The 15,876-nt window shown below is 40.7% G+C and overlaps 1 protein-coding gene across 2 annotated transcripts in view; it reads left to right on the forward strand.

Annotated features, from left to right (window-relative positions):
- Positions 1-15,876, forward strand: part of LOC109110606 (signal-induced proliferation-associated 1-like protein 3) — a 74,475-nt gene that overhangs the window by 30,839 nt on the left and 27,760 nt on the right. Inside the window, exons 2-5 of one of the 2 annotated variants that reach the window (XM_042775132.1) lie at positions 2,060-2,149; positions 10,192-11,793; positions 14,517-14,647; positions 15,549-15,737. In XM_042775132.1, coding sequence (XP_042631066.1) covers positions 10,431-11,793; positions 14,517-14,647; positions 15,549-15,737 — 1,683 coding nt within the window. In that variant the 5' untranslated portion in view covers positions 2,060-2,149; positions 10,192-10,430. The remainder of the gene's footprint in view (positions 1-2,059; positions 2,150-10,191; positions 11,794-14,516; positions 14,648-15,548; positions 15,738-15,876) is intronic. The other variant, XM_042775133.1, reaches the window with a different exon arrangement.

Below are 15,876 nucleotides of genomic sequence, written 5' to 3' on the forward strand. Positions count from 1 at the left end.
CCTCGGTTGTAACGAGTGGTTATTTCAGTCAAAGTTGCTCTTCTATCAGCTTGAAACAGTCGGCCCATTCTCCTCTGACCTCTAGCATCAACAAGGCATTTTCGCCCACAGGACTGCCGCATACTGGATGTTTTTTCCCTTTTCACACCATTCTTTGTAAACCCTAGAAATGGTTGTGCGTGAAAATCCCAGTAACTGAGCAGATAGTGAAATACTCAGACCGGCCCGTCTGGCACCAACAACCATGCCACGCTCAAAATTGCTTAAATCACCTTTCTTTCCCATTCTGACATTCAGTTTGGAGTTCAGGAGATTGTCTTGACCAGGACCACACCCCTAAATGCATTGAAGCAACTGCCATGTGATTGGTTGATTAGATAATTGCATTAATGAGAAATTGAACAGGTGTTCCTAATAATCCTAAAATTTAGGTGAGTGTACATTGATTTTTCCAATTAGTGGTCGACTGAAATGCATTTTTCAGTGGCCAATACTGATAACAAAAGAGTGAGGGGTCTGATATGCAGAAAACATATGTGATATATGGGCTAACCTTGTGAAGTTGAGACCGCTATGCTGAAATTCTGCAAACTTTTTTAAAACAATGTTTACTCAATTCATTAAAAATATTTGAATACAGAAATTGTGCATTATCCCTTCGACCGATGCAAATATCTGCCATTTTGAGATGTGTATACAGTATATTGGCCATTTAGATTTTTGTTTAGCTTCACGCTGTTTGCATTTACACTTTTTTTTCTCTATTATTTTCTTTTAGATTTTAATTTTTTTTTTTTTTGCCACTGCATTGTATTCTGTCACACTCTAACACCAGAATGAGTCTTATGTACAGGCATTCATAGGGTCAGATGAACCTAAACCCAGCCTAATTACACAAGACTTCCTCAGGTCCGGTTAGTTGACTATTCGTACAGGGAAGCCACCAACCAATTGTTTTTGAAAAAACAGTTTTGTACATCCTTACATGCCATAAACAAGCATGCGTATTTTTCCTGTAGGGCCTGTTCACTGAACGCTGTCTGTGTTTGTAACCTCAAAATACCCTTTCTCTGCCCACCGCCTTGGTGTGCTGTATTTTGAGTCTTGGCAGGCCTAATTGGATGAAGTGGAGCATGCTGTAATGTGTTGTCATGGTGAAGCAGCGCTGGACTGTAATGTGATTTGCTGTAGTGGCAATCAGGGCTGTAAATTCTCACCGATGGAATCAGGAGCGTGTCAGACGCCCAGTGTGAACTAAACAATCCAGAGCAGGTACACAGCGTTGCCAGCTGATATCCACTGGCATACACTTCACCTCCACACAAACAGTCAGGAGAGGAACTAGAGCTGAATTGATCAGTATTGATGGGCGGGAGTCTGTCGGGCCATAATGTTTGCACCCGCAGGGAATGTTTGTGTGCCGGAACACGTCTCTTCCTGTCTCTTCTACATGCAAGAGTGTGCGTATAACAGGTCAGGAACACACACATGCTTTCTATCTTTCCCTCCAAAACAGCATGCGTCTATGCAGGCGACGTCTGTGTGCGATAGATAAACCCGAAATTCATGAGCTTTGAATCAGGCTTAGGCTGCCTTTGATGTCCCCTTACTACGAGGAGACATTCTAAAGCCTTCTGTATGCGTGTGTGTGTGTGTGTGTGTGTGTGAGTGTGGAGAGAGCGAGCTGTATTAGTAGTAAGAAGGCAAGAGCAGCAGCTGTCAGCTCGTACCATCAGCTTTGCTTTGACTCTATTGTCTGAGGAGATGGTGGGTAGATGCCTGCGGGCTGGCAGTGCCACACACGTGCCTCGTCTACTGTTATTTCACACATAGATGTTGTATCGCACCTCATGCACTTTAATTCATAATATCAGGCTCATTATTTTGACATGTGTCATGTCATTTTCTCTCACTGCTGTGTTTCTCTTTCTGATGCTCAAAAAGGCTCACTGACACACATAACACACAATGATAGCTTGTACTGTTGCTTTGGTGAGCTGCTGTTTCTATAGCAGCAGGTAATAACAATGCTAACGTCCCACTATGCTTTCTTTGACAGATCACTCTGTCTTCTGGCAGCTTGGTGACGCCCACAAAAGGAACGGACTGACCGTAACTCATGGCTTCCTTAGTACTGGGACTTTCTCTGGTAAAATATTCACCCACGCATGACTTACAAATGGGAATTCACAGTGTTGCATTAGACTCTAAATTCCCTCATCTTAATGTCTGTGTCTTAACTTAGTGAGCTCCCTACCCAGACGCTATTATTGATCGGTTTGATGTGTCTGATTAAACATACTTCATTTCAGACTCAAAATCTGTCTTGTCAGAATGTTTGAGCATCATAAGCATGTTTGATTTGTTGACCCTGAACTTAGTTCAGATTCAAGTTCAAAACCTAGTAACATTATTCTAGTAAGCTTACTGCCTAGACAGCATTTTTGAGCATCATTGGCATGTTGGAATGTTCAGTAAAACGTTTGATTCAACATGTTCGATTTGACACTCAAAACTAGTCACTGAGGTGACTACTTAGTGTGATTTTTTTGTTTTAAACATCATTAGTGAATTTCACAATTAAAATTTTCACTCAATATTTTTGATTTGACATTTAAAACCTGGTGAGCTACTGTAGATGGCATGAGCTAGTGAACTGACTATCTAGACAACATTTTGGAGCATCATAAGGCATTTGATTTTTTTTTTTTTTTTTTTTTTTTTGATTTGAGTGTGTTTTTTTTCAAAAAATTTTTTATTTTTTTGAGTAACATAGACCTATTGGAATGATTTAGCCTATGTGTTTGTTTCAGTGTGTTTTGTTTCAAAATATAGCGAGTTCACTACCTAGAGGCCATTTTTGAGCATCATATACATGTTGAAACATTTGATCTGACATGTTTATATGCCGACTACCTACCTAGGCAACATATTTTAACATAACATAACATAATAGACATTTTGTAATGTTTAAATTGACATGAGTTTGAATTTCAGACTCAAAACCTTGTAACATTGGCATGTTGGAATTGTCCATTTCAACATACATGATTCAACACTTTCAATTTGATATTGGAATGCTCATTTTGAAATGTTTGATTCAATATATTTGACACTCAAAATGTATTGAGCTGACTATCTAGCATTTTTCAGCAACATAGGCATGTTGGAACATTCAATGCGGCATGTTTGATTTGACCCTTGCTACCTAAATGACATTAAAGGGATACTCCATCCCAAAATTAAAATTTTGTCATTAATCACTTACCCCCATGTCATTCCAAACCCGTAAAAGCTTTGTTCGTCTTCGGAACACAATTTAAGATATTTTGGATGAAAACCGGGAGGCCTGTGACTGTCCCATAGACTGCCAGGTAAATAACAGTGTGTCAAGGTGGATAAAAGGTATGAAAGTCATCGTCAGAATACTCCATCTGCCATCAGATGTGCAATCTGGGTTATATGAAGCGACGGGAACACTTTTTTGTAAGCGAAGAAAAACAAAAATAATGACTTTATTCAACACTTTGTCAGCAGTCCTCCTCTGTGTCTCTCCATATCACTGGATGCTGCGTATGCTCTTTTGTATCATCCGTGCCACAGCATTTACTGTTTCAATTCAGCACTCAATATCTAGTGAGCTGACCATCTAGATAATGCTTTTTAGGCACCATATCTATGATGCCTAAAAATTGAATGTTCTTCTGGAATGTTTGAACAGGCCTATGATGCCTAAAAATGCTGTCTAGGTTGGCAGCTTTCTAGGTCCTGACAGCTAGTGTGAAACCGTTACAAGCTTTTCCTTCAGCTGCACAATAAGAGATGTTTGTTAAGAGTACTGTTGAAGAGAGAGACAGAAGGCTACTCCCTGACGCCCCACCCTGGAGATCTTCAGCCTGCAGCCTCATCTGTTTGTTTCGATACTTGATTTGTTTGTCTGGTGTGTGGGCTGACGTTTTTTTCCTCTGCCGTGATGTGTGTTTGTGTTGTGTGATAATGGCACATTTCTCAATGACATGATCAAAGCGTGACTATGCGTGTGTTTACTGCTGTGTTTAGGAGCCCTGAGGACAAACTGGTGTTTCGAGTTTTGTTGCCCTTAAGCAGAATTCACTTCCTCCCCCTCTCATCATTTCTCATTTTTTCAGCTTCTGGATTCTTCTGAAAATCCAGAGATTCTGGTTTCCTGGCCAATCAAGTGTGAATACTGCCAGGTTGTCTTAAACTTGATCAGGTGTTTTAAATGGCTTACAAGGTCATGTGGGTATTGCTTGGATTGATAAATAAATGGGTCAGTTTATATATATTTTTTATCGCCATCAGGTACAATGTGGATAGTTGCCACCTTTATATATAAAAATACTAATCCTGATTGTTTTAGCCATGTGCTTAGACACTATTTTACTCATGTTCTCTTGCTTTGACTGTCATATTCACAAACCCGAACACCTGTGCACTATTTGATCACATGCCAGCCAGATGGCACACATGGGCATTTCTTAGTAACCCGCTGGCCTCCTGAGATCATTATTTTCTGGTGTTTGTATGACAGAATCAGCTACTATTACAGATGGGTCAGGGCCAGTGTTGGGCTCGTTACTCCATTACTAGTTACTACTTTCGAAAGTAATATTATTATTTTACTTATTACTTTCTGGCAACAAAAATTATTAACATCACCATAAAATCACTCCAAAAAGAAGTTGTAATTGTGTTATCTTCCCCATAAAATTATTTTAAAATGTTACTTACAATATATTTCTGCCTCATCATTTGACCAAGATCTACACTGGATCAGAAGTTATTACAAACACTCATTGATGATTGTGTGACTTTAAGTAAAAGTGTTGTATTAATTGTCATGTGTAGCTTGAAGCTAATTGTAGATATAATTTCTCTGTTAACCATATACTGTATGATTATATTTAATTAAGTATTTTATAAAAAAAATCACATAAGTTCATAAGATTTTTAATTATCGTAATATAATTTATAACCGTATCAAACAGAAGTTCCCCTGCAAGCCAACAAACACCAAAGCAACGTAATGCCACAACATCTGTGTTCAGATCAGCTTGTATCCTGACAAAATCAGTATAATGGCAATATTTCCATCCCCTGAATGTAAGTTTTTCCATACAAACACTGGTGACACTGGTAGGGGTTGAGACGTCAAAAGTAACGAGCTGTTTTATGGATGGTAGCTGTAATATTATTACTGAAACCTTAATAGTAATTAGTTACACTACTAGTTACTGCAAAAAATAATATTATTACTGTAACTAGTTACTGCACAACACTGGTCAGAGCATCCAACTAGTTGGTTAGTGAGGTTGACGTGAATATCATAGACATGTTTTAATGTTTAAATTGACATTTTAATTTTAGGCTCCGAATGTTGTAACACTGGCATGTTGGAATTGATCAGTTCAACATAGACATTTGCACCAGAGGAACTTTTTCATACCCCTTGCAAGACTTAGCCTTAAAGGGTTAGTTCACCCAAAAATTAAAATTAGAAGACGTGAAATAAAGTGCGCGCATCCGTAATAAACCATCCATCACACAGCTCCGGGGCATGAATGAAGGCCTCCTGTAACAAATCCATGCATTTTTGTAAGATACATTTCCATATTTTGAATGTAATCAACACTTTTTTCTCACTTCCGGTGACTGTGACACTCAAAACCTAGTGAACTCATTATCTAGACCAGTGATTCTCAATTCCAGTCCTCGCGCCCCCCTGCTCTGCACATTTTGTATGTTTCTCTTATCACTTCAGAAGTTTGTTCTATTTAAATGTAAGTGCCCTGCGAAGTGGACATCACAGGATATTCCGCCAGGATTCCAGTTCGAAGCGAACATATGTGTTCCATTCAAAGTGCATATGTGCGAGACGTGAATTTAAATTGTATTTATTTACAGAGGTATATGATGTCAAACCCATCAATGATGTGAAGACATTGTGCAGCGCAAATCCATGAATGAATGTTCTGAAGTGAGGTAAACTTCAACAGATTTCCCCTGATCAGGGAGTAGGGAACAATGAACACTGTTGGGAACACAGTTCATACACGGAGCTCACTTCTAACGAACTGATTATCTGAATCAGGTGTGTTAACAAGGAGAGACATGCAAAATATGCAGAGCTGGGGGCGTGCTGGTGTAGACCATGTTTTTAGCAACATGCAGATTGTGCAACTGTGGTAGATTGTGCAATTAAAAGTAAGCTGAAGGTTTAAAAAGTTATTTGCCATATTTGTTAAATATCAGTTACTTACTGAAGGTTTGCTCTTATCATCCATATATCCTTATGAAATATGGATTTAAAGTTTTTTTTTTTTTTTTAAGTAAACATGTAACGTAACATAGGGTGGCCATTATTTGGATTTTTTTTTTTTTAATTAATGGTATCGGCTAATACATTTTCAGAGTGTAAGATGCTGGACTTTTATGTTGACAGCACTGGGACTTTTATTTTGAAAGTTGACAATGTCTTTCTAATAACAAGTTCTGTCTAAATTATTAGACAACAATGTTAAATCTGGAGGATAAATCTGTTTATTTTGAATGTTTATTTTTTTCAGTTTCAAAATATTGTTTTCATATCGGTTTATTTTCAAATTATTTATTTCTGCTTTATAAATATTATGTAAACTAAATATAAATATGATTGCTGCATATGATATTTGCTATCTTTGAAATGAAATGTGAGATACAGCATTGGCCACCCTGCTCTCAAAGATATCAACATAAGCTATCAAAAATTTCATCAACCACTAATCAGTTTACTTTTCTAATGCATATTTCTGGTCTTTTTCTGCAAGATCCATCAGTACATGTAATTCCAAATAAAAGTAAATGTTTGTAATAGCATTTAATGTAAATATAACAATATAACTAAACAGTTTTTCTTTATGGCTGACATCACAAATAATTTTTAATGAAAGACAGACTAGTCATCCTGATAGCACTGACTAGTCTATATTGTAAACATGCAGAATGTGGATCTGTTTGTTCTTCTAACTCCCACCATGTGGCGCATACACACACAACCTATCTATAATCTATCATTCAGATTTGCATGCGTTTTCTCTGCTTTATTGATTCGCTTACACTCACACTATGGATTTTATGCACCTTTGACCTTCACTGCTTATCTTAGTGAATTAAAGGATTATGACCAGCCCCTGCCTGCACACATGAAGCAAATGCAAGTCAAATACACAGCCTCATGAAACAGTAAAGACCTTCCTGTCTTCACAATGTCCCCTAAGTCACAAGCTTTCTTCTGTCCTTCACACCCAGTCAAATAAACCCTAACAGGGCAGATCGAACGTGCGGCCCCTTCCTTCCACTGCACATCTATTCTTTTTGAACACACACTGGCCAGCTGCTATAGCCAGGGGGTTCATGTCTGACACCCCAAAAACAATGACAGCAAATCGATGGAGGAAGCAAGCTGTGTTGTGATTGACAGATCCTGTCCTGGCAGTCCTTGGCAGGTATACGCTGAGTCACTGGGTTTGTATGTGTGAGAGGAGTGAGTGTGATTTAGAGCCCCAGGGCACACAAACCGACACCAGACCCTGTCTTACGATGTCTGTTGAAGAGGCCCAAGTTAGTTGAGGCATTATGGTGTCTTCACATCAGTCCAGATTAACCTCATTAAGATTAAAGAATTGAAATCACTACTGGTTACATGTAATCATATGTGTGTGAGTGTGTTTGTGTGTGTGTGTGTGTGTGTGAGTTCTCATTTGTGTGTGTGTGTGTGTGTGTGTGTGTGTGGTCTCAGTTTGAAGTAGCAGAATCGGAGCTAATTACCATGTGAGCAATTAAAAACAGTTTGAAGTCTTTCAGATCTGGCACTTGGTGTCGGCTTGCTTCCCAGGAGTGTGTTAGTTGAAAGTCTGCATACTCACACTTATTCACACATTTCATTCTTGCTTTTCCCAGTTTACTCAGATGGGGGGGGGGGGCAAGGAAAAACAAAACTTTAAATCGGAGAATTGGAGCGAAATGCTTTATTTCTGCAGCTGTTGTTGTTGTGAACTTGCACTGTGAGTGTAGGGATGTGGCTTCAGCCAAACGTTGGGGGAAGTTTCTACACAGACTCGCCTTGAAGTGCTTGTACATTCATTGCAACAAAAAGCCACCTTCAGTGCAGCTCTATGGCCGCGCTCCACAGTGCATTTGAACTCAGTGACCGTTGCCAATAGCATAGCTGAGAGCAAACACTGTGAATAACTGCATGCACTGTTTGTAATGAAACTGTGTTTGTAGCTCTGACTGGATTGTTTTGAAGTTAGATACATTTGATGACTTAGCAATGTATCATTGTAATTGAATAGCGAGGAGATAAACATATAATGTACTCTACAGATCTGAAGCGTTGTTGATGTAGAGCAATTATAACTGACAAAATCGGCAAAACCTATTGGAATCAATGAACCATCATCTTCTGTACATTTGAAGAACGATATTTATATGTGGCATATGTAGAGCGTTCCAAATCGGTCAATGAGGTTGTGTAATAGTTGGTATGAGGCCTTAGGAGGCAGCTGCCTATGCTGGCAGTAGACATTCATGTCTTAAGCTGAGACAGACCTTGATGGAAGAGTATAGCGTGCTGTATTTTGGCCTGTACTCAGATCTCTAAACAATGGCATTGAAATGAACCCTGTTGGTGTATGGACAGATATATTATACTTTGCCATTACTGTAGCCTCCTTATCACAAATACAGAGACAAGCTGTGGATGTGTAATCTAATATTTGGATGGATGGAGTGTGACTGAAGAGTTTTAGACGGGGAGAGACAATAAAAAGGGAGATAACTTGAAGATACACAGAGGAACAGGCGATGCTGAGTGAATCAGTGAAGCCTGATTCAATCTGACTTTTATATTAAAGCGAGTCACTGGGATTCAGATTCCCTCTCGCTCTACTGCCTGGATTCCTTCACCACAAAGCCTGTCAGATTTCCTCTCTTTCAGCTCCTCTGTTTGCTCTGCTTCTGCCTCTGTCTAGTATCTTGTCTTTTTGTGTTTGTCTTGTCCTTTGACTTTCTGTCAGTTTCGTTTTGTCTTTTGTTCACAGCAAGGGATGAAGCATGTGGAGAGACCCAGGAACTCGAGGGTCTTTTCTCTCTGTCACAAAGTTTGAGTGTCTCATTCAAAATCTAGAGTCTATTGCAACCCTATGAATTCACCGTTCTCCATTAAGCCTGTAAAACAGTCTACCTCATTATACACTCAGCAGCTTCCATCAGTAATCCAGCACAGAGTCCTTATGTAACCTTTTGTATGCAGCTGAATGTGGACAGAATCTTAATCTTTCTTTCTAAGTCAGCTATCTCTCAGATAATTGGATGCTTTACCTTGTTGACCCAACGACTCCATCTGTCATACTTGTCAGGGTTTTCATGGCTGCTAAATCAGTCAGCACCTGTCAGAGAAGCAAGGTGTGTGGTCATATAGGTGTAAATTAATATTTACTTTGATAGTAAACACCTTTCAGATTTTGGGTTTGCTCCTTTACATCCGAAAATCAAGTTTACACTGAGTGACCATTAGGCAACAATATTGAAGGACCAACTGCTAGGTAGCATGTACAACTAGGTGTTATAGTTATTTGCTTAGAGGTTTTGGTAAATGCATCTGTTGACTGTATATTTATACAGTTCATCATTATATACCAACAGTATAGACTCTGAAATATGGATCCGAGAGGAGAGATGAGTCTGTGGTGCTTAGCAAAGTGATATTTCTGGCTTTAATACAGAATATCTGCCAGGAAGAGGAATAGAGATTAGCCTCAAAAGAGTATGAGAAATCCACATCTGAAATCCTCTCACCTCACTTCCTCTCTCTCATACCAGCCTGTTTTTTTTTCTTGTGTCTCTTTTTCATCCTATTCCTCTTTTCTTATTTTTGTTTCAGTCAGCTTTTTTCTGCATTTTCCTCTCAAAACTGCTATTCCCTTGAGCAAAATAGCATCACAATATTAGGAAAAAGGTTTACGAGTGGTAGGGGCTCCAAAGCGCTTAGAGTAAGTTGTAGGTAAGGACAGCAAAAAGATCCCAAAACCAAAAATCCCAACTGAATGTTTTTCATTTGTTGTACAGTATTTAAGGAACCAGATAAAATGAATCATACCAAATGTCTCTTTGTTTCTTGCCTTTTTGCAGGTCTATGATTTAAGTGGCCTTTGAGCTTCCAGATTGGTCCAGAAGGATTAGGAAAGCTGAGTCCTTTCCTACCAAAAAAAAATAAAAAATGAGTGTGGGAGGAAGAAGCAACTGCAGTGTGGAGCTTGTCCATATCTCTTCCCTCTCACTGAACACCAGCAGTTTCGATCCAGGATGCTCTCTCCCCTGCGACCAGTGCCCTCATTTTTGGCCCTGACACTACAGTGGGCTCCATAAACATGTACAGAGACACAGGGGTGTGTGCCACCCCTCTCTCTCAACCCCTTCCTCCACCCCACCTCCGTCTACCCCTCCATAATGGCCACTCTTCCATGGGCGATCCAGCCCTGTCCCGTGTCTCCGTGCCCAAAATGGGAGTTCGAGCTCGGATTGCAGAGTGGCCTCCTCGCAGGGCACTTTCACGAGAATCGCTGCTTGAAAATGGCCAGGGCAGTCATCCGGATGACCTCAACAGTGAGGATGTGTTTACACGTGGAAATGTGACCAGGTTACCACAGGGAGGTACCAGAGACAGTGACTTCCTTGAATCAACTCAAACAAGGTCTCCGGGCACACCACCGACATTTCGGGCTTCTGGGTTTGCTCCACTCCGACAGCGCTCCAACAGCGAGATAACATTAAGTGAGCAAGATGAAACAGAGGTCGAAGGCCGTTTGTTCCGGGAATATGGCAGTACCTCTTCCATCAACGTACAGGCTGTTTCTGAGCAAAGCTTCTTTGACATGCTCAGCCAGTTTCAACAGGAACGACCAGACCAACGTAGCACAGCCCCCGCCAAACTTGGAGAGCTGCTCGGTGCTTCCTTAGAGGGACCCCCTTCACACGGCGCCTTGTCGACACCACGGCCTGATGACCGCCCAGAGAATCGTGTACGCAAAAAGAGTGGTGGCACAGAGTCGTCTCTTGGCACCTCCTCCTTATTCCGCAAACTCCGCAGCTCCAGCCGCGGAGAAACAGAGACTCCACGAGGTGACTCGGATGACCCACGACTCCCCGAGACATTGTCTTCCAAACCCTGGGTATGCGTGCGGAGTTTTGCCCACTTTGATGCTCAGAGCATTCTGTTTGACTTGCACGAGGCGGCAGCTCGTCGGAGCTACGCTGCCCAGCGGCGAAACACAGCCACTGGAGCTTCAGCTGCTTCTTCGGCTGCTGTTTCTTTGGCAGTTTCTAGAGCTATTGCTCTGGGGGGAGTGGAGCCCAGCTTCTCCAGCACTGATGACCTCAGTGTCAGGGACCTATCGGAAGGATCAATCCCAGCACTGGAACATTCAGAGCAGGGTGGTTCTGCTAGCGTTAATCCCAACTCTCAGCAACAGCTGTTGCTTAGCTGCCCGCACTTCATCAATGAGACCGGAAGCTACAGGGAGCGTAATGTCAGCTTCCTGAGCTCATGGGCGGAGCGAGGAGAGGCTGGCATCGTTGAGCCTCGGCTTCGTCCACGTTGCAGTAATGCAAGTGTCTCCAAACTTGAGGTGCCGCCAGATGTTCAAGCCACCAGGTTAGAGAGACTCCAGCAACACTGCATCGAGCACGTTGACCTGGGTGCCAGATACTACCATGAGCACTTCTATGGGAAAGGTAGGACATTTATGATTTGTATGTAGTTAAAGCAAACTGCTAGATCACAAGTTCCCTGTTTGTCAGTAATTTATTTTGGGCAGGTCTACTACATAAATCAGGATATGCAATGCATCAGCATATCATAATTGGATTGCATTTGAAACCCAGTGTGTTTGCAGGTTCAGTTTCAATCTCCCTTGTGTGGTTTACATCATTTATGATCAATGCAGCACCTCATTGAGGTGGATATGTATGTATCTGCCCCACCCTCAATTATACTCCTGTGTTTAATAATTTCTCTTCACTTAGTCTCATTACAGGACAGGTCTTTGGGATTTACACTCTTAGAAAATTCTGTAAACCCAACTCTACCTGCAGTCAGAGATTATCAAAGCATGCCACAATTATCAGTGCTTCTCACTATTAGCCAATAGAAGCACAAAATGGAGCTGAAGCTACTATCCTGCCACACATCTGCCTCCCAAATGTTAATCTCGCTAAAGGTCTTGCTTTCTAAAAACCCCATGATGTCTAAAAATAGCAAATTCATCACCTCTTAGCCACATTAGATAAATCCTTGCAGATGTGAGGTTATCAGAATGCTCTAATTAGTTGTCTGTGTTTATTAAGTAGAGTTGGTGAGATAAAGGTTACCATTCCAGAAGTAATCTCTGTCATCCAGATTTTTGGAATTGTGTTTTCGGTGACCATCCTGCAAATCAGAAAGGGCATGCAGACTGGTTTTTATATTTTTAGATCTTAACTTTCAACATATGCTAAGCAACAGTGCAAAATGCAAACATCTTAGCATGGAAATATTGGTGCACATAAAAATGTCCCATGTAATAGTTCTTGAAGGTGAAGTGTGTAATTTTTGCACCACAAGTAGCATTAAATGCGAACACAAAAATCATTTTTGTACATTTTCTTCTTTTCATTTCTTCAATAGCTTATGCTGCTGAATAAGGCTGGTTGAGATGCTTGGTTAATTGGGATGTTTTAATAGCACCGCAGTCTTAATACCTGTTGGGAAAATCAACCTATGATTGGCTTACTTGCAACTTACTTGCTTGTAAGCTAGGAAAGGAGAAAGTATTTTACTTTTTTAAATTACACTTTTCACCTTTAAGCCATGCTTTTCATTGCAGCTTGTTTTTCTCATTTGAGTGTTAAATGTTTAAGTTAATGAGGAAGGATTCCAGGCCACCAAGGTATTTTTCCTTGCAGTGCCAATTACTTCTCGTTATCCGTTTACTTCATTTTCCAGTGTAGCAGCACCTTGTTTTAGATAGTGAAATACCTCTGCTTTGTCTGTGAGCCACTGAAGCAGTGTGCGTGGACGTGTGTTGGAGTGCCAGCCATACAGCGGTACTGACTTGGCATTCCTCGAACAGGAAGGGCAACACTCTGCGTAGTATCAAAATCTTTGCTGCGTTATTAAAAAGCCCATATCTGCATGCTCCTGAGACTTATAATTCTTTCAACTCAAGTTTTCTGAGCTTTCAGTATCCAAACAAAACAACCAAACTCATATCCTGTGCTGAGGAAAACTGGATGACAGATTAAGGAAACATTAGTCCAAATGCCAACAGGAAATTAAGACTGGAAAATTTAAAGATATCACATTCACATGATTATTCTAATGTAGTATTTTTGCGCCTTGCTATAATCAGATAATATAATGGTAAATCATGTAGTCAAATATAGGAAAACAAATGAGCTGAGATGTTGTTTTTCATGCAAAAAAAAATAAACATATAGTGTAACATGCAGTCCATTTTGTGGATGAACTGCATGATTAGTGTGGTCCTTTTTAAAATTGTAGTCAAATCAAGCAATGATGAAGTTCCAAACCAAAAAGGTTCTTCAAACTTAAAATCTCTAAATTGGTAACTGACTCTGTATATCATTTATGAATGTGTTGCCATAAACTGTAAATTCACAACCGATTTTAGAGTTCTGCTGTAATAAATATTTCAATTAAGAACACGTTATAAAATTAGTGTTGTTACTGTTTAGCAAAATTCACAATCACAAATTCAGGTCTTAGGTCTATATCCTCCGCTGCTAAAAGCTGTTGGAAACGCAGGTGTAACATGGTTTGGAAGTCAGGAAGCAGGAGGCGGAACCGACGAACATTCAAATAAAACTTTAATAATAAAATAAACACAAAATAGCGTGACAGCCCCTCGCAGATGACTGCCGCGCACAAACAGAAACAAAACACAAAATAAAACCCAGGCCTGGTCCTCTCTCGTCCTTCACTGTCGTTACTCCTCCTCTTATCCTTCCGGAGCTCCTCCGTGGGACTCGAGACCGGAGAGTGGTGCAGATGTCGCTCATTTTCAGTTACTGCACCGGCTCTCGGCCCCGCCCCACTCATCACAGCAGGAGAATGATAACTTCCTTCATTCTCGAAAGCACGTGCAGTATTGTATTAGTGGCTTTGTCTATGTTCTTCTATTAGATTTGAATGCTCACAGTACCTACAGGAAGTTCTGTAGCCACCATGACCTAGATTTGAAGAGTTTCCCTTACAAATCCCTCCTTTGTCCCCTGTGTCCTTCCCTCCATCTCTCATCCTTCATATCAACTTCCACTTTTCTCCTATCCACTGTCTTCACCTCATTAATTATTTTCTTCTCTCCTATATTCTCATTTTCTGTATTAATGGTATTAATCTGTCTTTTTTATATCCTCTCTCTATTTTCATTCATCCATCTCTCTCTCTGCCCCCACAGAGCACTGGAACTACTTTGGTAACGATGAGAAGCTGGGGCCCGTGGCTCTTAGCATTCGAAGAGAGAAACTGGATGATACCAAAGATTTAAAGGACCAGTACCAGTATCGCATCATCTTTCGCACTAATGAGGTGTGTATGACACGGATATTTGTGCAAATAAAATTAATTAAACCTGGATCAGACAGGGGCTCAGCTCACGTTAACCCATGACAAGACGATTCATTTACCCACACACACATAGTCTCTGTGGGCTTCTCTGGCCACTTTAATCCATCTTTTTGAGCATAATATTTAAGCATTTTGTTGTCTGTTCTCACTGCGATCTGATTAAATCTGTGGCCTGAGAGAGGTTTGGGCTATTTGATGCAACCCTTGGAAGACCTTGTAGTCATTTTTGCTTAATAATGGTGTGTTTGAAAAGTGCTGAGCTGGTATGACTGCTGCTCTGCTGGGTTTAGTCAGATTACATGGCTGCCTGGACACATCAAACTCACCCACTCAGTTCATTCACATTCACACATCATCATTATTCTCACTATAGATGTGCTCATAACTCGTTTCGAAATAGCCTTGAACATGTGTAAACTGGTTCAAGAGCGTTATTTTGGTCAGAGGTTCGAGTTGAATGATTGAATGGGTGGCTGTCCATGTGACCAGTCATATGACGTCGTAAGATGTGTGACTAATAGCACAAGAAACCAGAAACACAAACCTCAAAAACAAAATATTTTAAGTATTCCAGTGTTTCGGCTTGTTTGTACTAATTTTACAGTAGCTAATGGCTTTAGCATTACCATGTGTGAGGTTGTGTCAGTTTGTGAGATGCTGCAAGGCAATGAATCAGGGAGCAGTGGGGAAAGGATGCCACACAGTGGGCACTTCTGGACACCATTTTTCAGCCATTTATTATCATTCTCATGCTCTTGTCACATGCTCTCAGAGGATATTTGAGCAGTCATATGATGGTATTTGATGTTGTGTGTGTGTGTCTGTGTGCTTCTCCCCACATCGTTTCCTGTGGCTGCTGCAGCTGGTCACGCTACGAGGAGCGATCCTGGAGGACGCGATTCTGTCCACAGCAAAGCACGGAACGCTTCGTGGTTTGCCTTTAAAGGAGGTTCTGGAGTATGTGCTGCCAGAGCTCAGCGTGTCCTGTCTGCGAATGGCTCTCAGCACACCAAAGGTCACAGAGCAGCTTCTTAAACTGGACGAGCAGGGGGTGAGTAAAGGATGACACATCGGACACTACTTCCTGGCTGATGAAAATGTCAAAAGCTTAAAGTTCTTTAATAGTTCCCCAAAAATGAAAATAGCAGTGTTCCTCATATTTGTTTGTGTGTCTCTGCCACTGTGTGTGT

This window comes from Cyprinus carpio, chromosome A18 (genome assembly GCF_018340385.1).
Source record: "Cyprinus carpio isolate SPL01 chromosome A18, ASM1834038v1, whole genome shotgun sequence".
Taxonomy (NCBI): Eukaryota; Metazoa; Chordata; class Actinopteri; order Cypriniformes; family Cyprinidae; genus Cyprinus; species Cyprinus carpio.